This window comes from Ziziphus jujuba, chromosome 9 (genome assembly GCF_031755915.1).
Source record: "Ziziphus jujuba cultivar Dongzao chromosome 9, ASM3175591v1".
Taxonomy (NCBI): domain Eukaryota; kingdom Viridiplantae; phylum Streptophyta; class Magnoliopsida; order Rosales; family Rhamnaceae; genus Ziziphus; species Ziziphus jujuba.
Genome location: NC_083387.1, coordinates 23,231,888 through 23,248,632, shown reverse-complemented (window position 1 = coordinate 23,248,632; position 16,745 = coordinate 23,231,888). Strand labels below are relative to the sequence as shown.

General features: G+C 31.1%; 2 protein-coding genes across 5 annotated transcripts; both read left to right on the top strand.

The window, feature by feature from the left end:
- The first annotated feature begins 5,414 nt into the window (after nt 1-5,414).
- On the top strand, nt 5,415-11,395 carry LOC107427581 (probable magnesium transporter NIPA6). 4 transcript variants are annotated; one of them, XR_007243064.2, is made up of 10 exons: nt 5,417-5,974; nt 7,261-7,317; nt 7,452-7,542; nt 7,638-7,798; nt 7,903-8,030; nt 8,176-8,313; nt 9,653-9,745; nt 9,892-10,009; nt 10,079-10,188; nt 10,688-11,395. XR_007243064.2 is itself a non-coding variant. In XM_025077647.3 (9 exons), exons 1-9 carry the CDS (start codon nt 5,851-5,853, stop codon nt 10,780-10,782), a joined length of 993 nt encoding a protein of 330 aa, XP_024933415.1. In that variant the 5' UTR covers nt 5,415-5,850; the 3' UTR covers nt 10,783-11,395. The 4 variants fall into 4 exon arrangements, 3 of the variants coding, with proteins under 3 accessions (XP_024933415.1, XP_015893453.1, XP_024933416.1); XM_025077647.3 differs by lacking the exon at nt 10,079-10,188 and having other exon boundaries at nt 5,415-5,962; XM_016037967.4 differs by lacking the exon at nt 10,079-10,188 and having other exon boundaries at nt 5,426-5,974.
- A 2,765-nt stretch (nt 11,396-14,160) lies between these two features.
- LOC107427556 (eukaryotic translation initiation factor 4B3) lies at nt 14,161-16,546 on the top strand. The gene is made up of 2 exons (XM_016037942.4): nt 14,161-15,392; nt 16,106-16,546. Exons 1-2 carry the CDS (start codon nt 14,266-14,268, stop codon nt 16,209-16,211), a joined length of 1,233 nt encoding a protein of 410 aa, XP_015893428.1. The 5' UTR covers nt 14,161-14,265; the 3' UTR covers nt 16,212-16,546.
- The last annotated feature ends 199 nt before the right edge of the window (nt 16,547-16,745 follow it).

Genomic DNA, 16,745 nt, shown 5'->3' with positions numbered 1-16,745 from the left:
TAAAAGTAAGCAAACATGCATATATTTTTTAAATATCCCATATTAAATTTCATGATATATGATCAAGCAGTTGCGTTTTGTCATTCTTCCCTTAATTAAGTGAGAATATAACACATTTTGCACAAGGGTTTTGGCGATATATATAATATGCGATAACCAACTTTTTTTTTTTTTTTTTTAACATTACACCAACTTTTTACTTTTATTTATTTATTTATTTATTTATAAGGAGTTAACTAAAGGCTTGGTTTTTTTTTTTTTTTTCAATAATATTGTCATAGGCATCAAAGTTGTTTGCTATTTTTTTTTTTTTTTTTGTTTTGTTGGTTAGGATTGTTTACTACTTTGTTTATCAAATAATGTTGTAAAATCAAATATTATTATTTTATTAATTTGTATTGAGTTTTACGTATATATATAAATTTATATTAAAATTTTCAACCAACCAAATAATAAAACATCATCTTGCCACATTATATTTTAAACAATTTAGTGCAAATAGCATTACCGGCTTTTTTAGAGACAAGAATCTTCTATTCCTTTTTTTGTGTTATGAATCCTCTGCCATATTAATTACAATTTAACATATCATATAAAATTTCATCTCCTATAGCCTCACCTTTTTTTCTTACTCCCTTTATTAACAATTCTATTGAATGTTAAGAATTTTAGTTTATTTTTTCCAAAAAAGCTCCCAATGTTCTTTCTTTTTGCTTTTTTTTTTCGTTTCTTTGAAACCCTCAGCCATTTCTTTTCCCAAAACACTTTCCTCCATCGCCATTATTTATTAAGTTAAAAAAATATCGAACTAATTGGAACGGTTCATAAGCTACAAAAAATTAAGTTTCAGTTTCGTTAAGACCATAAATATCCTTACAGGAAGAATAAGAGTAAAAACAGTGTTAATGGCCTCTCAGTGTAAAAAAAGGTATGGGAGGTATGGGAGAATGATGGGTTAGAAAGCGTTTCGAAAACGAAAAAAAAAAAAAAAAACCAAAAAAAAAAAAAGCAGAGGGTTTCAAATAAGAAGAAAAATAAATAAATAAAAAGGCAAAACAAAAAAAATGTTGAAGGCTTATTTGTTTGGCGAGAGAAAGAGCGTCAGAGTCCTTAGTAAGCATTTTTCAAACAACATGGAATAAAAAATTATTCATTTTTAAATGAGTTGTTAATTTATTGATAAATGAATTATCTATTAATTTATTAATAAATAAATATTATTAATTTTAAAAAAAGTTTACATTATTTTTGTGAAATAGTTTTACTAATTATATAATATATTAATAGTAAAAAAATATTAATCAAGCTTAATCAAATCTACAATCATAAAATTGCTCACCATTCGATCAATAAATAAAGAAAAAATAATAAATATAGAAAAGTTTACTATATAGAAAAGTCTACTAATAGAACAAATTTTATTGATAAACGCAAAGAAAACCGCCGTTAATTAGCTAGTTAGTTGACTTACTACTTATAGAAGACCGTGAATCAGTTAATCAATTCTTGTTTCAAATCTTATTTTATTTTCTTGTATATTTTTTGAAAAAAAAAATTATATGGAAATTTTAAATAAATAAATAAATATAAAAGCTATTAAGTAAAATTTTTTTATTATATATAGTAAATGTTTATATATATTAATTATTTTTTACAAGTTTAATCAATTATTAATTTATATATTTAATGGGTTCTAAAAGATTTTTTAAAAAATTATTATCTTTATGCATTTAACGAATTTAGTCTTTTAGTATATCCATCCGAGTTGAGACCAAATAACTTTATTTATTTAGTGAAATTATTATTTATCAAACATTCATTTATTGAAATTTTACCCCAAAAAAAAACCTATTGTGACGGGATTGTAAAGAAACCGATAGCAAAGTTAACAAGCGGAGTTAAAAGAGTGAGATAAAGGGAAGATGAAGTAGAATTTTTATATAAGATGTACAATTAGGTGGAATGGGATTGAAGAGGTGAAGAAGATGACAGAAAATCTCCATCCTTTTTTAGATATCTAAACATAAACCCTGCTTTTTTTTTTCTTTTTTTTTTGTTGTTGTTTTACATCAAAATAAAATAGCTAACTTAAGACCTATATTGATATAGATTTTTAAATACTTTTATATGAATTTTTTTAAATTGATTGATTTTTGTTGAATTTATAAACGTCTATGATTTTTATTGAGTTAACAATTGCTCATCTATCAACAATCCAATAAAACCAACTGAAAAACGCAATTGAATGAGTAATTGATTTTCTCCTTGAAATTTGAAATTGAAAAGTAAATAAATGATTAAATTAAGCATGATATTTGGCTTCTTCAATTGAAAGCATAGGAAAATGTAAAAGCTGAGAAGGAAGTTGAATAATGGAGAGGAGGAGAGGGGGAGAGAGAGAAATAGAACAAAGACAATGAAAAAGGAAGAGAAAACTTGATAGAAATAAATAATCAACAAGGCTTACATCATGTGATCCATTTAATGGTTTACCATGGGAATTTTTTTTACAGGAATTTCTTTTAGTATTTTTAAATAGCTTCAAGATTTGTTTTTAAAAATATATTAATGGTTTACACAAGTTTATTTAAAATTTACTTTATCGTAGAATTTTACTATTACAGCCATTAATTATGATCTAGTGGGATTTGCAGTTAATGTGACCATTATTAATTAATGATATCTATTTTTTTATTTTATAATAATAAAATTTTAATATAAAAGGTAATATTTTTAATTATAGCCAATTAAAATATTAAATTACTAGGTGTTATATAAATTCAATTATCTTTATCATCAACAATGATAAATAATATTTTTTTATTTTATAATCTGATTTTTATTTAATAAAATTTTCTCATATTGATTAAAAAAAAACATTTTTCAAAATTTAATCTTTCAAAAAATTGATAAAACATAGCATAATGGTAAATTTATAGCTCAATCCGATGTGCGTTTGATTCAACAAAGTAAACATATGCCTTTTTTTTATTTTTTATTTTTTTTTATTTTGGTAAGAAGTGATCATATATCTGTTAAAAGATATAACCATATAACAATTAAAAAGAAAATGTGAAGATATTATTGGACATGATGTGGTGTGTTTTGGACCCTTGAATAGAAGAGTCAGAAGAAATTTTTAAGGTTAGCTGACTAACACTTACCATGAAAAGTTGGGTGTTAACTAATCAAATAGACCTAAAAGGTGTGCTTTTGGACTTAGGTTTCATTTTGTATGGGGAAAGTTAGTGAGAATTTTATTTTTAAAGTAAATAAATTTATATATTTAGATAGTTTATTAGGAAATATAAAAGTTTGGGTTAAGAAAATCAAATTTCCAAATTTAAAAAAAAGTAATGAAAAATTGTTCTTGCTTATATATGTGTAGTTTTAAGATTTTCTAGGAAACTAGTTATATTTATTTCAAGTTTATTTGTAATTTGTCATATAAAATTTAATTTAATTATTTTCAAGTGCTAAAGTTTCTATTCGCAACCAAACATCAAAGGACAAAAACTATTTTTTGAGGAAAATAATTTTTGGAAAACTAATTCCAAGGATTCAAATTCCCTCAACACTTTGATATTTCTTAAAAAAAATTTCAAAACTTTGATATTTTTTAAACAAAGGTCAATTAGCATACATAACAGTGATCTTATGTTAAATTAAGAGAAAATATCTTACGTAACGGTTAAGTTATATTATCTGTATCATTTTCAATCATAACATTCAATACAAATTCAATAATTTATAATTATGCACAACATTAAATGATGAAAAATAAAATATATGGCTTTTACATAAATATTATCATATTTGATAATGAGTAACTTGTGAAACCATGAAACCATGTCATATAACAGTTAGTTTTTCTAAATTGAAAAGGCCTAATAGAAATTATAAGGTTCTTGGAAAAATGAGCTTGGCCAAATAAGAAGAGTTTGGAAAGTACATTCTTAGGTTTAGTCCTTGATTATTGATAGAATTTAATATTAACATTTTAAAGCCATTTGGTATAGCTTATGTAAGAAGAAATTTTAACTATAGAGTTTTTTTTAATAAAGTTTATAAAAAAATAGCTTTTATAAAAAAAAAGTATTAAGTGTTTGACTGTCAATTTAAAATGTATTTTTTAAGCTTTATTTAATTTTTTTTGAAGTTCTGTATAAGCTCAACATGAAGAAGTTAAAAAAATTTCCATTTTGGCTTAAAAAGCTTTCTGTTGGTTAACAAACACTTATTGATTTTTAGTCAAACATAAATTTTTTAAACTAAAAAGTTTATAACAACCAATAAATGCTTATTGTCTAAAAATAAATCATACCAAACATACCCTATCTTTTAAGAGAATAAATTATTTTATACTTATGAAAAAGTGGAAAAAAAAAAGTATCATATACATATATATTTTATATAAAAAAGATTAAAATAAAAACAAAAGAAAAGAATGGGCATTTTTTATAGAATGCATGTTCAACCAAAACTTGGAATGGAAATTCCTTGCCTTAGGTGTAATATTTCCTCATTTTGGTTAAATATGTAATACATATGAATGTTGACTCTTTTTTTAAGTAGAATGACTAATCAAATTCAAGCAAAAAGAATGACTAATCAAATTACCAAAAAAAAAAAAAGGGGGGGGATGACTAATCAAATTGAATGCTTGTTCATTTATCAAATCAAAAGAAAGATAAAAAAAAAAAAAGATTGAATGCATGTTCTATATTAGTGTTGATTTTGTCAATCCAAACACTTGCAATTTAATTAAGAAAATCATTGTATGAGGTGAAATTTTCCAATTTTGGACATAATTTGTCTGAAATATTTATCCAAATTGAACTTTTTACTTGAACTAATTAACTCCCTGAAGTCGCTCTATAAAAACGAAAAAAAAAAAACAAAAACTTGAATAGCATTTTTTTATATATAAAAAAGGACAGGAATATCATGGATATTTTGAGATTGCCCTCCTTTACCCTTTGAAAAAAGAAAATACATTTGAATGCTGTGGGGAAACATTAAACTGCACATCTTCGTGCGCTTGCTGTCATCCAGCTTGTCATGTTCATGTAACGGATATGAATTACCCAAAAGGTGAAATTACCATTTTCACTCAACCGAATCCTCCATTAAAAGCTTTAGCAAAGGCTATGCCAAGCCACTAGGAGAGTGGGTATTATCGTCATTCCGAAAGCAACACGTGCAGGAGCATGAGCTCCGTCTTCAACCAGATGATTACCAAACGGAGCTCACAAATTTTATTTATTTATTTATTTTTCTTGATAAAAGAGTTTTTGAAATATGTAAAAAGGGAAAAGTAAAGAAACTTTCTACAACACAAAGACAAAGAAAAGCCAAACGCGTAATAATACATGTGGATGATTGATCAAATCACGTAACGGACGGTCCTGATCAATCAGCCAACTCCCCTAGCTTAGGCAATTCAAGCAGACTCGTGAAGCAGCAAATTCATTCCCATTTTGCTCTTGTCGTAGTGGTCGTACCATTTTACACACAATACCAGAAGCTTCCGACAAGACGACGAACTCATTGAGTTTTCTTCACTCGCTTTTCTCTAAGAGACGCGTTTTCTACTATTTTATTTTTTATTTTTTTTGGTTTTTGTATCTTTATTCGATTTTTATTTTTATTTTTCTTTCTCGCTTTGTATCGCTCTAATGGTGGGTTGAACGTGTGCAAATTCACGTTTGGCCGCCATTTCTCTTTGTTGACGGAAATTTCAGCTTTTTTGTTTTTTTTTTTGGGCCGGGAAATCCAAGCTCTTTGTCGCCTTAATTGAATCTCATTTTGGACTCGTACACAAAGAGAGAGAGAGAGAGAGGGAAGGGAATGGGGGTTTCGGACAATTCGAAGGGGGTGATACTGGCAGTGGCATCGAGCGCATTCATAGGTTCCAGCTTCATATTAAAGAAGAAAGGCCTCAAGCGCGCTGGTGCTATCGGTACTCGTGCAGGTTTTCTATCTAATTTAATATTCGCCATTTATATTTAATTAATTCTTTATTGCAACTGTTTGATATTTTCCAGATCTCTGCTGGAGATTTTTTTTTTCTTTTTTATTTTTGGGAACTGCAAATGAGTTGATTTGTTTCTTTACTTGGGCTGCTTGATTGGGGTCTTAATTTTCTGGTTTATTGTTCTGCATTTTTGGTATGTCATCGTTGATGTCATTGTGATAATGCTGTATCATTTATCAGAGATCAAGATCGGTGTGCCATTTCTTGGGCTCTTTATGATGATTTTCGATTGTGGAAAGTGAGCTATTTGAGCAAGAACAAATTGTCAATTGAAGTTTGGAATGTTGGTATCGAGAATGGATATTTTAAGATGATTTTCTTCTCATTGTATGCATGCAATACATTCATTTCATAGATAGGGAAGCAATTTGGAAGACTTTTTTTTTTTTTTTTTTTAATCGAAATTGTCATAGGTTTGGAATCACATTTTGTGTAAATTTATTTAATCTTTTGGTTATTTGGGATTCAATTAGCAGACTGCTAATTTAGGTGTTTAAGGTTCATACTAGTTTCAAACTGATGGTTTGCAAGTTCAATAGAGAAAAAAAAAGGTGAGAACCAATTTTGAATATAGTCAGAAGCGTTAAATACAGTGTTCTCCCCTGTGGAGCAGCTTCATGACAAACAGGACAGCTTAGTATGTGATGTGTCCATCATGGTGCATTAAGTATCTGTTCAGTTAGAGCTATAGAGCTATGAATGGTCAAAAGTTGTTTCCCTGATCTGTAATTTTTTTTTTCGTTGAACTTTTTATGTAAATATGTTTTGTCCAGTTCTTGTTGAAGTTTTGGTCTCTTCTAGCACTACTATCTTGTACTGTTGTGGTAGGCAGGTTTGTCCTGGTTTTGCTTTATGAAATGCTGTTGATAATAGTATCAAGATAAAACTAAAATTGAAACATTATAATTCTTTCTTTGTTAATTATGATAGCAAATCAGACAGCTAAAAAATGATATTTTATATGTATGCAGTTCCATATATTGATCTTTGCAGGTATTTGGTTTATTGAAATTACCTCATAATATCAGGCAATGACAGTAATAATACCACATGAACATTGTAGTTCTTTTGAATCACGGTTTCTAATTTTTAGCTAAGACTGTAAGAAACTGACTTTTTTTTTTATTTTTATTTTTTATTTTTGGGTTAATTTTGGGCTTCTAATGTGATAATGCATGTATGTTTGTTTTGTCTAAGTGTACGTTTTCTGTTGGGCGATGTAGGAATCGGCGGCTATACTTACTTATTAGAGCCTCTGTGGTGGGCTGGCATGGTGACAAGTAAGTACAGCTATTGATGCAACTTTCTTTCTCTCTACTCTCAACCCTGGCCCCCCATTTAATATTTTTGAATCTGGAATGAAATGAAATTGATAAGTTACTGATACTGTGATTGAAATATTTGCACTAAACAGTGATTGTTGGAGAGGTTGCCAATTTTGTGGCTTATGTATATGCTCCAGCAGTTCTTGTGACCCCACTTGGTGCACTGAGTATAATAATCAGGTAAATGCTGAGGTATATGAGTTCTTCTACGTGGTAACTTTTTTAAAAAATTGATAAAAGTTTCTGTTAAAGACTTGCTTTGTGATTCTATGTAGTGCTGCTTTGGCTCACTTCTTGTTGAAGGAACGATTACAGAAAATGGGTGTTTTGGGATGCTTGTCTTGTATTGTGGGATCAGTTGTAATTGTAATCCATGCACCTCAAGAGCATACTCCAGCTTCTGTACAAGAAATCTGGATTCTGGCTACTCAACCAGGTTTTTAAGTTTGAGGCCCCTAATTGTTATCTTCAAAGTCATTTGCAATTAGAATTTCATTTGTCTTAACCTGCTAATCTTCTCCTTACTTTTTCTGCCTACAGCTTTTCTGATTTATGTTGCAGCAACACTTTCTGCAGTGTTAGCTCTGATTTTGCATTTTGAACCTCGCTATGGACAGACAAATATACTTGTCTACTTGGGAATCTGTTCGTTAATGGGAGCTATAACGGTAATTATGTTTCTCTATTACTGACAACATATATATATATATATATATATCTTGTCTACTAGACCTTATGGGGTTTAATTCTAATCTTGTTATTGAGTAAATTATAGGTGCTTATCTATGAATTATATCCTGTGTTTCTATCTAGGTTGTAAGCATAAAGGCCATTGGAATTGCTATAAAACTTACAATGGAGGGGGTGAGTCAGGTAGCTTATCCTCAAACTTGGTTCTTTGTGACTGTCGCTGCCATATGCGTCATTACACAGTTAAATTACCTCAACAAGGTGAGTATTATTTATTTTGGCTTCTTTCTCATATGCTATTGTCGATACTTCTTTCTAGACTAATGGTCATATTGTGCTAAGAAATCTGTTCTCTTCCTGGCATGCATGGTTTTTTCTTATAGCATGCAAAAAATCAAATGTTAGATCTTTCGGGAAAAAAATAAATAAATAAAGAATATATATATATATATATGTATTTAAAATCTTTCTTGTGGGTTTTATTTCTTTTTAAAGTTCCTCGCTTTTGACATTTTTGTACCATCGTCCTTGTATTGAAAAACTTTGCTCATTGTGTGACATGGTTTAGCTTGTAATAGGAGGTTGAGTGTTCCTGGTGGGGACTTCTTTTTAGTCTCTGGATGGGATGGTCATGCAAAACATGGAACACATAATGCCCTTATTAGAGTTGAGAATCGAATTATATGTGAGATCCATTCCCAAAAAGCATGTACCATCAAGTGCAGACCGGAATTGAGTGGGGATAGCTTCTGTGTGTTTTTAAGTCTATATGATACCTTCATTTGAGGTCTGAGTGTTCAAAGTTACCTCAAAAGTCATAGCTTTTTGGGTCGTCTGCATATATTGAGTTAACTGATGAAGGGGAGTTAAAATTCCCTGAAGAGAGATAGTTGACATTATTGTTCTTTGCAGTTACCATGAATTCTAATTCATATTGCACCTTTTGGTAAAATAAAAGTAACAAGGTTTTTTATTTTTCCCCTTGTGTGTGCATGCTAAGAATTAACTGAAGGTGTATAGGCCATTGGAAAGGAGGAATAGGGTTCATTTCACAGTTAGTTAACTAATCGATTTACTTTTGTTAATTTTTAGGCAGATTTTCTCTTTTGTTGTGTCAAAGTTCTTGCTAAACTTCTCTTACTTCTTACCTGAAACCTGTCCAATCTTTGTACCTTTATATATTTAATCTAAGAGCTCCTTGCCTCTTGCCTACTTACTTCCCTGCCCAAGCGAGAGGAAAAGTGACTGAATAGGGATTTTGAGTTAGTCCCCATTTACTAACTGGAAAGGGGAAGTGGTTCAGGCATACTCTTGGAACTTTTAGGCAAGTTAAAATCCAAAAGAATTTTAGTAGTGCTTAAGGAATCCCCTCAAACTGAATTAAATAATACAAACATCGTGAATATGTTGATGCTAAGATGAGTATAAATATGACATCCTGCTTGGCTGGATATCTTGTTTGTAATTTCATTTATCTAAGGTGGCTTATCAGCCATTTACTATACTCCAATCTTTCTAAAACTCTAAGAATTACATAACATTAAAGATAAAGAACTCCTAGATTCTCATGTAACTGATGTTCCCAGCTTTGTTTGTGCAGGCCCTAGATACATTCAATGCAGCTATTGTTTCTCCTGTATATTATGTGATGTTCACAACTCTTACAATTATTGCCAGTGCAATAATGTTCAAGGTATGTTGCTTAATCCTTCAAGTTTATTTTTTGAATCAGCCTAATGTTTCTATTATTTTGATACGGTTACAAATATATGAGGGGTCTCATTTCTTTATTTTTTTGGTGAATATATGGTTTCTCATGTTTACATGTCAATGTTGCAGGATTGGTCTGGTCAAAATGTGAGCAGTATAGCCTCCGAGTTATGTGGATTCATCACTGTGCTATCAGGAACAATCATACTTCATGCAACGAGAGAACAGGAAACGGCTTCTACACAAGGTAACAAAGGACTTCTTTTTTCTCTACCTGTACCATCTGCAATCATTATAAGTGGGTTTTCTTTGACAGGAATCGGGTAAACCTTAGCTGAGGTTATTTATTTCTATAAAGGCGGGCCTGAGGGCCTTGAATACATGTATGATACATGGGTATATGGCTCACACCTTGAGGATAAAAAGGTGGAATTAACTTCTACGTCCTCAATGTCATCCTTTGATCAAGAGAAATTTCAACTTGTCTTTTGATTGGAAGTACTTCAGTAAAGTGTTATTTGCAGTGCTAGGTCTAGTGGCAAAAGGTGCCCATCTGGTCATGACTGCACAAGTGGTCTGGTAACCGCAACCCGCATTTCCTTACCCCCGGCCCCCCACAACACCCAAAAAAAAAAAAAAAAAAAAAAAAAAACAAAAAAACAAAAAAGGAAGACAAAAAGATGATTCCTATGGTAATATTGTGATGGAAATCTCCGTAACTTGTTGCAGTCAAAATTAGTTACAGTCAAAATTTCCTGCTTAGACGTAAATTTATTTCTAAAAGTAGCTGTATATTGAGTAGCTTTGTTTCTGGTATTGAGAGATGATTTTTCAGTAAGTAGGGACCTTGAACTTCCGCCATGCCTAGAGGTTTTAAATATCAATTTGAGCTTTTGACAGTAACTTTGCTCATAAATTATTGCAGGTACTGTGACATGGTATATTAGTGGAGATTCGATGAAGAACATCGAAGATGAGTGTTTGATCGCCTTGCATGGTGCAGATTATCTTGAACAATAGATTTTTGCATTTTAGATGGAACTAGATGAACCTCAGCTCCCAGCAATGAAGCGACACTGCAACTAGCATTTATAGTAGTGTTTGCTGAGTGGGAAAATTCCAGTCTTTTATGATGGGTTTAAATTTCTTCAACAGCAGAGTCATGAGAGCTCAATTAAACACACAAGTGATTCATGATTTGCAAGGCACCACTCTCGGCTCAAAGTGCAGTATCGTCTTTGCACTCAACTGTGGAAAATGGATTCAGATGCTGCAAAAGCTCCAGTGCAAACAGAGAAATTCATTGTGGTCCAGCATTTTCCTCATCGTCCATGGCAGTCCATGATATGTGTACGTATACTGATGCTCGTCCAGTTTTCTCGTTATAAAGGTTTCAGTTGGTAGATTTTCTGGGTGTTCAGGACTCATTATTTTTTATATTTCCTGTCCTTTTTTTTTTAAATTTTTTGAAGTTCGTATAATTTAAGTCCATCTCTGGCATCTGAGAGTTAAACAGAGAGTATAGATGTATACGGCTGTTTGTAGTCAAATATCTTACAGCGTTTGCAATTGTGAATTACAAATTTTGAAGTTGAAATTTTTATGCATTTGCTGTCTTTAAGCTTGTTTTGGAGATCGACTTTTCGCTGTCTATGAACTTGTTTTGGAGATATATTTTTTAATTTTTCACACCTGGTGTAGAACACGAATGAAAACGAAGTTAGATTATATATAATGTTTTGTTTAGCATTTAGGGTGACAGAAAGTGAGCTGGTGTACTTTCTTATCATGCTTATACAAATTGTTTGCGTCAAAATCTGAATTGGCCAGGTGATGGTGGAAACTAATAAATAACTCTTGTTATCTACGTTTTGAGCTGGTTTTATTACATGCATTTGGCATTAGAATTATGGCATTTTGTTTTGGTTATTCTCTCTCCTGTACTAGTTTTTTTGCCTGTTTAATGTTTCTAGAATATTTGTTTCTGTCTTATTATTTTCAATTCCTTTATTTTTCATGATTAATTATTTTTGCTGATTTTTGATAAAGGAGAAACGCGGATATTTAGGGACATGTAAGAGAAATGTCGAACTTATTTACCCGCTGATACCAAAGTGTGCGCACCATTTTTATGAAATTATTCTCATTGTTATATTATTATTTCATTTTACAAATTTGGTAAGTTTTTATTTTTTTATTTTTTATTTTTATTTTTGGTAAAACTTGCTCATAAGTTAAATATTCAATGTTTCCATAATATATATATATATATATATATATATATATATTGTTTCCATCTATATTGGCAATTTTATAAAATCACACCTCTGAAATTCTGTCGATTATCAATAATTTCTCCTCGTTGCCACCGCATTGAAACATCTTTCTCTCTCTAAATATATATATATATATAATATCAATAATTTTTCCTCGTTCCCACCGCATTGAAACATCTTTCTCTCTCTAAATATATATATTTATATATATATAAAACAATATTACTCTACATTTTATAACAATGTTAAATAGGCCATTTTATTATAATGCTTTATTAATTTTTATTATAACTTATATTATATACTAAAGCGCCATTTAAGATTATACTTCCCTATTTCTTATTATCTGAACATAAATAATATTTTAATATTGATATTTTAACCTGTATCAAATTATTTATATATCAATATATATATATTGATATTTTAACCTTTCAAAAGAAAAATGATATTTGAAAAAAAAAAAATGCAATGATGATATTGCTTTTAAAAAATAGTTTGTAAGGGCAACATTTACTCGCTCTTCACGGTGCGGAAGAGGTTACATTTTATTTTTCATAAAGAGTGTTTTTTTTTTTTTTTTCCTCTATATAAATAGTTGCTTTTAGTATAGAATTAAATTGTTCAATTTATTGGAGTTATGTTCTCCTTAATTTGTGTAATAGATGTAGCTTTACTGTTACTTTTCTTTTTCTTTTTAATTGAAGACTTTTTTGGATATCAATGTTTGAAGGAGTGAATCTCGAATCTTTTTTCTTTTCTTATAGTAAGTACTGTGAATCTTTTATGTATTATTTATTTATTTATGAAATAAGTGTGAATGTTTTATTTATTTATTTTGAATTAATTGTGAATATTTTATTAAAAGAAAAATATTTCCTATATTTCATGTGACATATACCCTACTTATCCCATTAACATTAAAAAAAAAAAAAAAAACAACGGAAAAATTATTCCTTCAAATGATTGAAGCTTATTGAGAAAACGCAATCCTTTATACACCTAGTTTATACATTATTATTATTTTTTATTGAATTTTACAATATTATTACGAATATGAAAATATTTACCAAATAAAATGTGATATAATATTGTTCATATATTCATGAAATTTAACATGAATAAATATATTTTAAAATAAATTAGTAAAAATAAATTAATTAAATATTATTATCATATTATTGGTTATATCAATAAATTTAGTAAATATTTTGATAAATTTAACATTATTATTATTTTAATATAATTTTTTAACTACTATGAGAGAGTTCTTTGTACAAAGGTTTTTTATTAATATTTTTGATAAATAATCATGGCTGTTAAAATGATGTAAAATAATAATGTATAAGAGATAAAAAAAAAAAATCAAAATTAATTATGAATTAAAATTTTCTAACTTCCATTTTTTTATCTACCAACGGATTAAACTATTTCATTGACCATGATTATTTGTCAAAAATAGTTAAAAACCTTTGTAGAAAGGACTTTACCCAACTACTAATACTTTTACATTATTTTTTTATCAAATATTTATACATTACTTGCTAAATAAGTAAGAGTAATACTTCAATAAAAAAAAAAAAAAAGAGTAATACCATTCTGTTTTTTTGACGAAAATAATAGTATCAGTGGTTGTTGAGCATAATAATACAAATAAAAAAAATTAAAAATTATTCAAACTTTTCATTTTTATAGCCAAAATATTATTCAAACTAAAAAAAAAAAAAAGAAATACAACAACAAAAAAAAAGTTTTAATAATCTTAATAAGAAAATTGTGGAAGTTCAAAAAAACACCATCCTTTTACAAAATTTAACTACTTTCCATTTATGTTTATTCCAAAGACATTAATCTTCTAATTATTTTTCCTTTTTAACAAAGGCTCTTTTCATTATTTTTATAAGTCTCTTTCTCTAAAAGTCTCTTAAAAAAAAAAAAAAAAATCAGCAGTCAAATTTCGAAAATTTTTCTTAGCATATAATCAAAACCCCTGATCTTAACCGTCCAATCCATCGAATCTAAAAACAAAATCGCAATTAACCGAAAAGGTATATTCCATTCATCCTCGACCGTCCGATCAAATCCGCTTCATTTTTTCTCTAATATATTCCCTCAGCACGCCTCTCTTCGCTATTATCAAACGCAACCCAGATTTCCGAGCCTTTGCGACTTGTGAGAGAGAAAAAATCTAGAGCGAGAAAAAAAAAAAAAAAGAAAAGAAAAAACCATGGCGGCAACGATGTCTCCTTGGGGCAAACCCGGCGCGTGGGCTCTCGATTCCGAAGAACACGAAGCCGAACTCCAGCAGCTGAAGGAAAAGGAAGCCGCCGAGCCGCTACCCGATTTCCCATCACTCGCCGCCGCCGCCACTACCAAGCCGAAAAAGAAGAAGGGCCAGACTATAACCCTAGCCGAGTTCACCACCTACGGGGGCGCCAAGCCGGCGGCGGCTAATAATATTGAGCCGAAGGGCCTGACCCACGAAGACCGCTTGAAGCTCCCCACCGGCCCTCGCGAACGCTCCGCTGAGGAGCTTGACCGTAACCGTCTCGGTGGCGGCTTCAGGGGCTACGGCTCGAACGGCTCGTACGATCGGAATAATAGGTACTCGAACGGCGATGAATCTTCGAATTCCAGGTGGGGTTCTTCGAGGGGCTCTGAAAGGAACGGAGGCGGTGGGTTCGGTAGGGACGCGAACAGGGAATCTGGGCCTTCGCGGGCCGATGAGATTGACAATTGGGCTGCAGCGAAGAAATCCCCGACCCGGAACGGTTTCGAGAGGAAAGATAGGGGTGGGTTCTTCGATTCGCAGTCGAAAGCTGACGAATCCGACAGTTGGGTCTCGAATAAGAGCTTTGTTCCCTCAGAAGGTCGAAGATTCGGTTCTTCTGGTGGTGGGTTTGAGAGAGAGAGGAGAGTGAGCTTCACCTCCAATGGCGGTGGTGCGGATTCCGATAACTGGGGCAAGAAAAGGGAAGAGAGTTATGGTGTGACGACAGTGAATGGAACCGAGAGTGGTAGGCCGAGGCTGAACTTGCAGCCTCGAACACTTCCCGTGAGCGATGGGGGTTCTCAGGGTTCAGCGACTGTGGTGGTGGCTAAGACCAAGGGCTCGAATCCTTTCGGAGATGCGAGACCTAGAGAGGAGGTATTGGCTGAGAAAGGGCAGGATTGGAAGAAGATCGACGAGCAGCTCGAGTCGAAGGTCAAGCATACGAATGATAAAGCAGCAGATGGTGGGTCTTCGTTTGGGAAAAGGAGTTTCGGAATTGGGAACGGTCGGGCTGGTTCGTCCAGTGACAGTGCTGAGAAGACATGGAGGAAGCCTGATGGCTCAGATGCTCGTCCTACAAGGTTTGTCAATTCATCTTCGTGAATTGGCTTAGTTTTTGAATTATTTCTTATAAAGTTACAAGCTGTAACGGTTTTGGTTGTTGATATGATAGTAAATAGTGAAATTCTATGTGTTGTTTGGAGAGTGCAATGTTGTTAGAATTGTTTAACTAGTGATTATATATTGATGGGACAGTCAAGCAGCATGAATTTGTATTATCACTTTTTCATGGATTTACCCATCCATAGCTCTATGGTTTTCTTTTGGCTAATTTCTAGAAAATACATGTTTTTGCTTTCAATGTCATTCACTTTCTATGCATTCAAGTAGAGAAAAGGTTTTCGTTTTTACAGGGTTAAAAAAACTGTTAGAAACTAAAGTAGCTTGCAAGAAAGTTCTACTAATTTTTTTTGGGTGGCTTTTGTTAGAATGTTTTGGAGGGTTTTAGGTAGTTGACCCTTTTGCTTCTTGAACATCCTTGGTTATCCTTGCCCAGAAGGTTCTAATGATAGAAGTTGTACCACAAGTTTTTCAGGATATGGTTTTTTCACAAGGAGTCAAATGATTTAGGAATGAATTGTAAAGCTCATATTGTTATTGGATTGTGGTTTTAATCTTCATAAGTTTTGTGATTTCAACTGTTTGTATGAATATGTCTTTTTTTTTTTTTTTTTTAAATAGGATTCTGTTGTTTTAGTATATGTTCAACTGAACTTTTTCTCTTTCGGTGCAGTGCTGAGAAAATAGAGAATGGGAATTCTGAGGAAATTGAGAATGGGAATTCTGAGGAAATAGAGAATGGGAATGCTGACAAAGTTGAGGATGTTAATGAAAATTGAAAAGTTGAGGTCTACAAGTTTCACTAAAAGACTGGAAAAGAAACACAGACTATTTATGTCATTAGAGAATTTTTTTTTTTTTTTTTTTGGGTGTATTTTCTATTTCGTACGTTTGCTAAGACTGGATTATACTTTTGAACTTCTTGTTGAGTCAATTTTGGTAGGGTATTCTTAAGTACTTACAGTAGTAGTTTTTCCGTGATGGCTTTTGTTTGTAGTTTGTATTGCAATCAGAGATATCCTAATCCTAATAATTATTGTTGGGATTTAAATTTTTTTTCTTTTTGGAGGTTGAGTTCAAATTAGATGGTTTTATACAAAGTTTAGTTTTGTTCTGCCCTTGTTCATTTTCATTTTCTTGGCAAGTATCGTGTAGTTGCTCGAGACATATTCTTGTTGTGGGTCTTTTTGGTTATCAGTGTTGATATGATGAGAGCTACTTTGCTAATGTTGTCTTGAGCAATATTAGGGGTTGAATGCCAAAATTCATGGATAGAAAATTTGAAATTGTATTTCCTCTCTTCTCCTATCCTT

What these genes read in the sequence shown, in the direction of transcription:
- LOC107427581 (XM_016037967.4), top strand. Translation starts at nt 5,851, where the DNA reads ATGGGGGTTTCGGACAATTCGAAGGGGGTGATACTGGCAGTGGCATCG. An exon ending in TGCTATCGGTACTCGTGCAG is followed by an intron (nt 5,975 to 7,260) that starts GTTTTCTATCTA and finishes TGGGCGATGTAG; the next exon opens with GAATCGGCGGCTATACTTAC. An exon ending in CCAGTGCAATAATGTTCAAG is followed by an intron (nt 9,746 to 9,891) that starts GTATGTTGCTTA and finishes TCAATGTTGCAG; the next exon opens with GATTGGTCTGGTCAAAATGT.
- LOC107427556 (XM_016037942.4), top strand. Translation starts at nt 14,266, where the DNA reads ATGGCGGCAACGATGTCTCCTTGGGGCAAACCCGGCGCGTGGGCTCTC. An exon ending in TCAGATGCTCGTCCTACAAG is followed by an intron (nt 15,393 to 16,105) that starts GTTTGTCAATTC and finishes CTTTCGGTGCAG; the next exon opens with TGCTGAGAAAATAGAGAATG.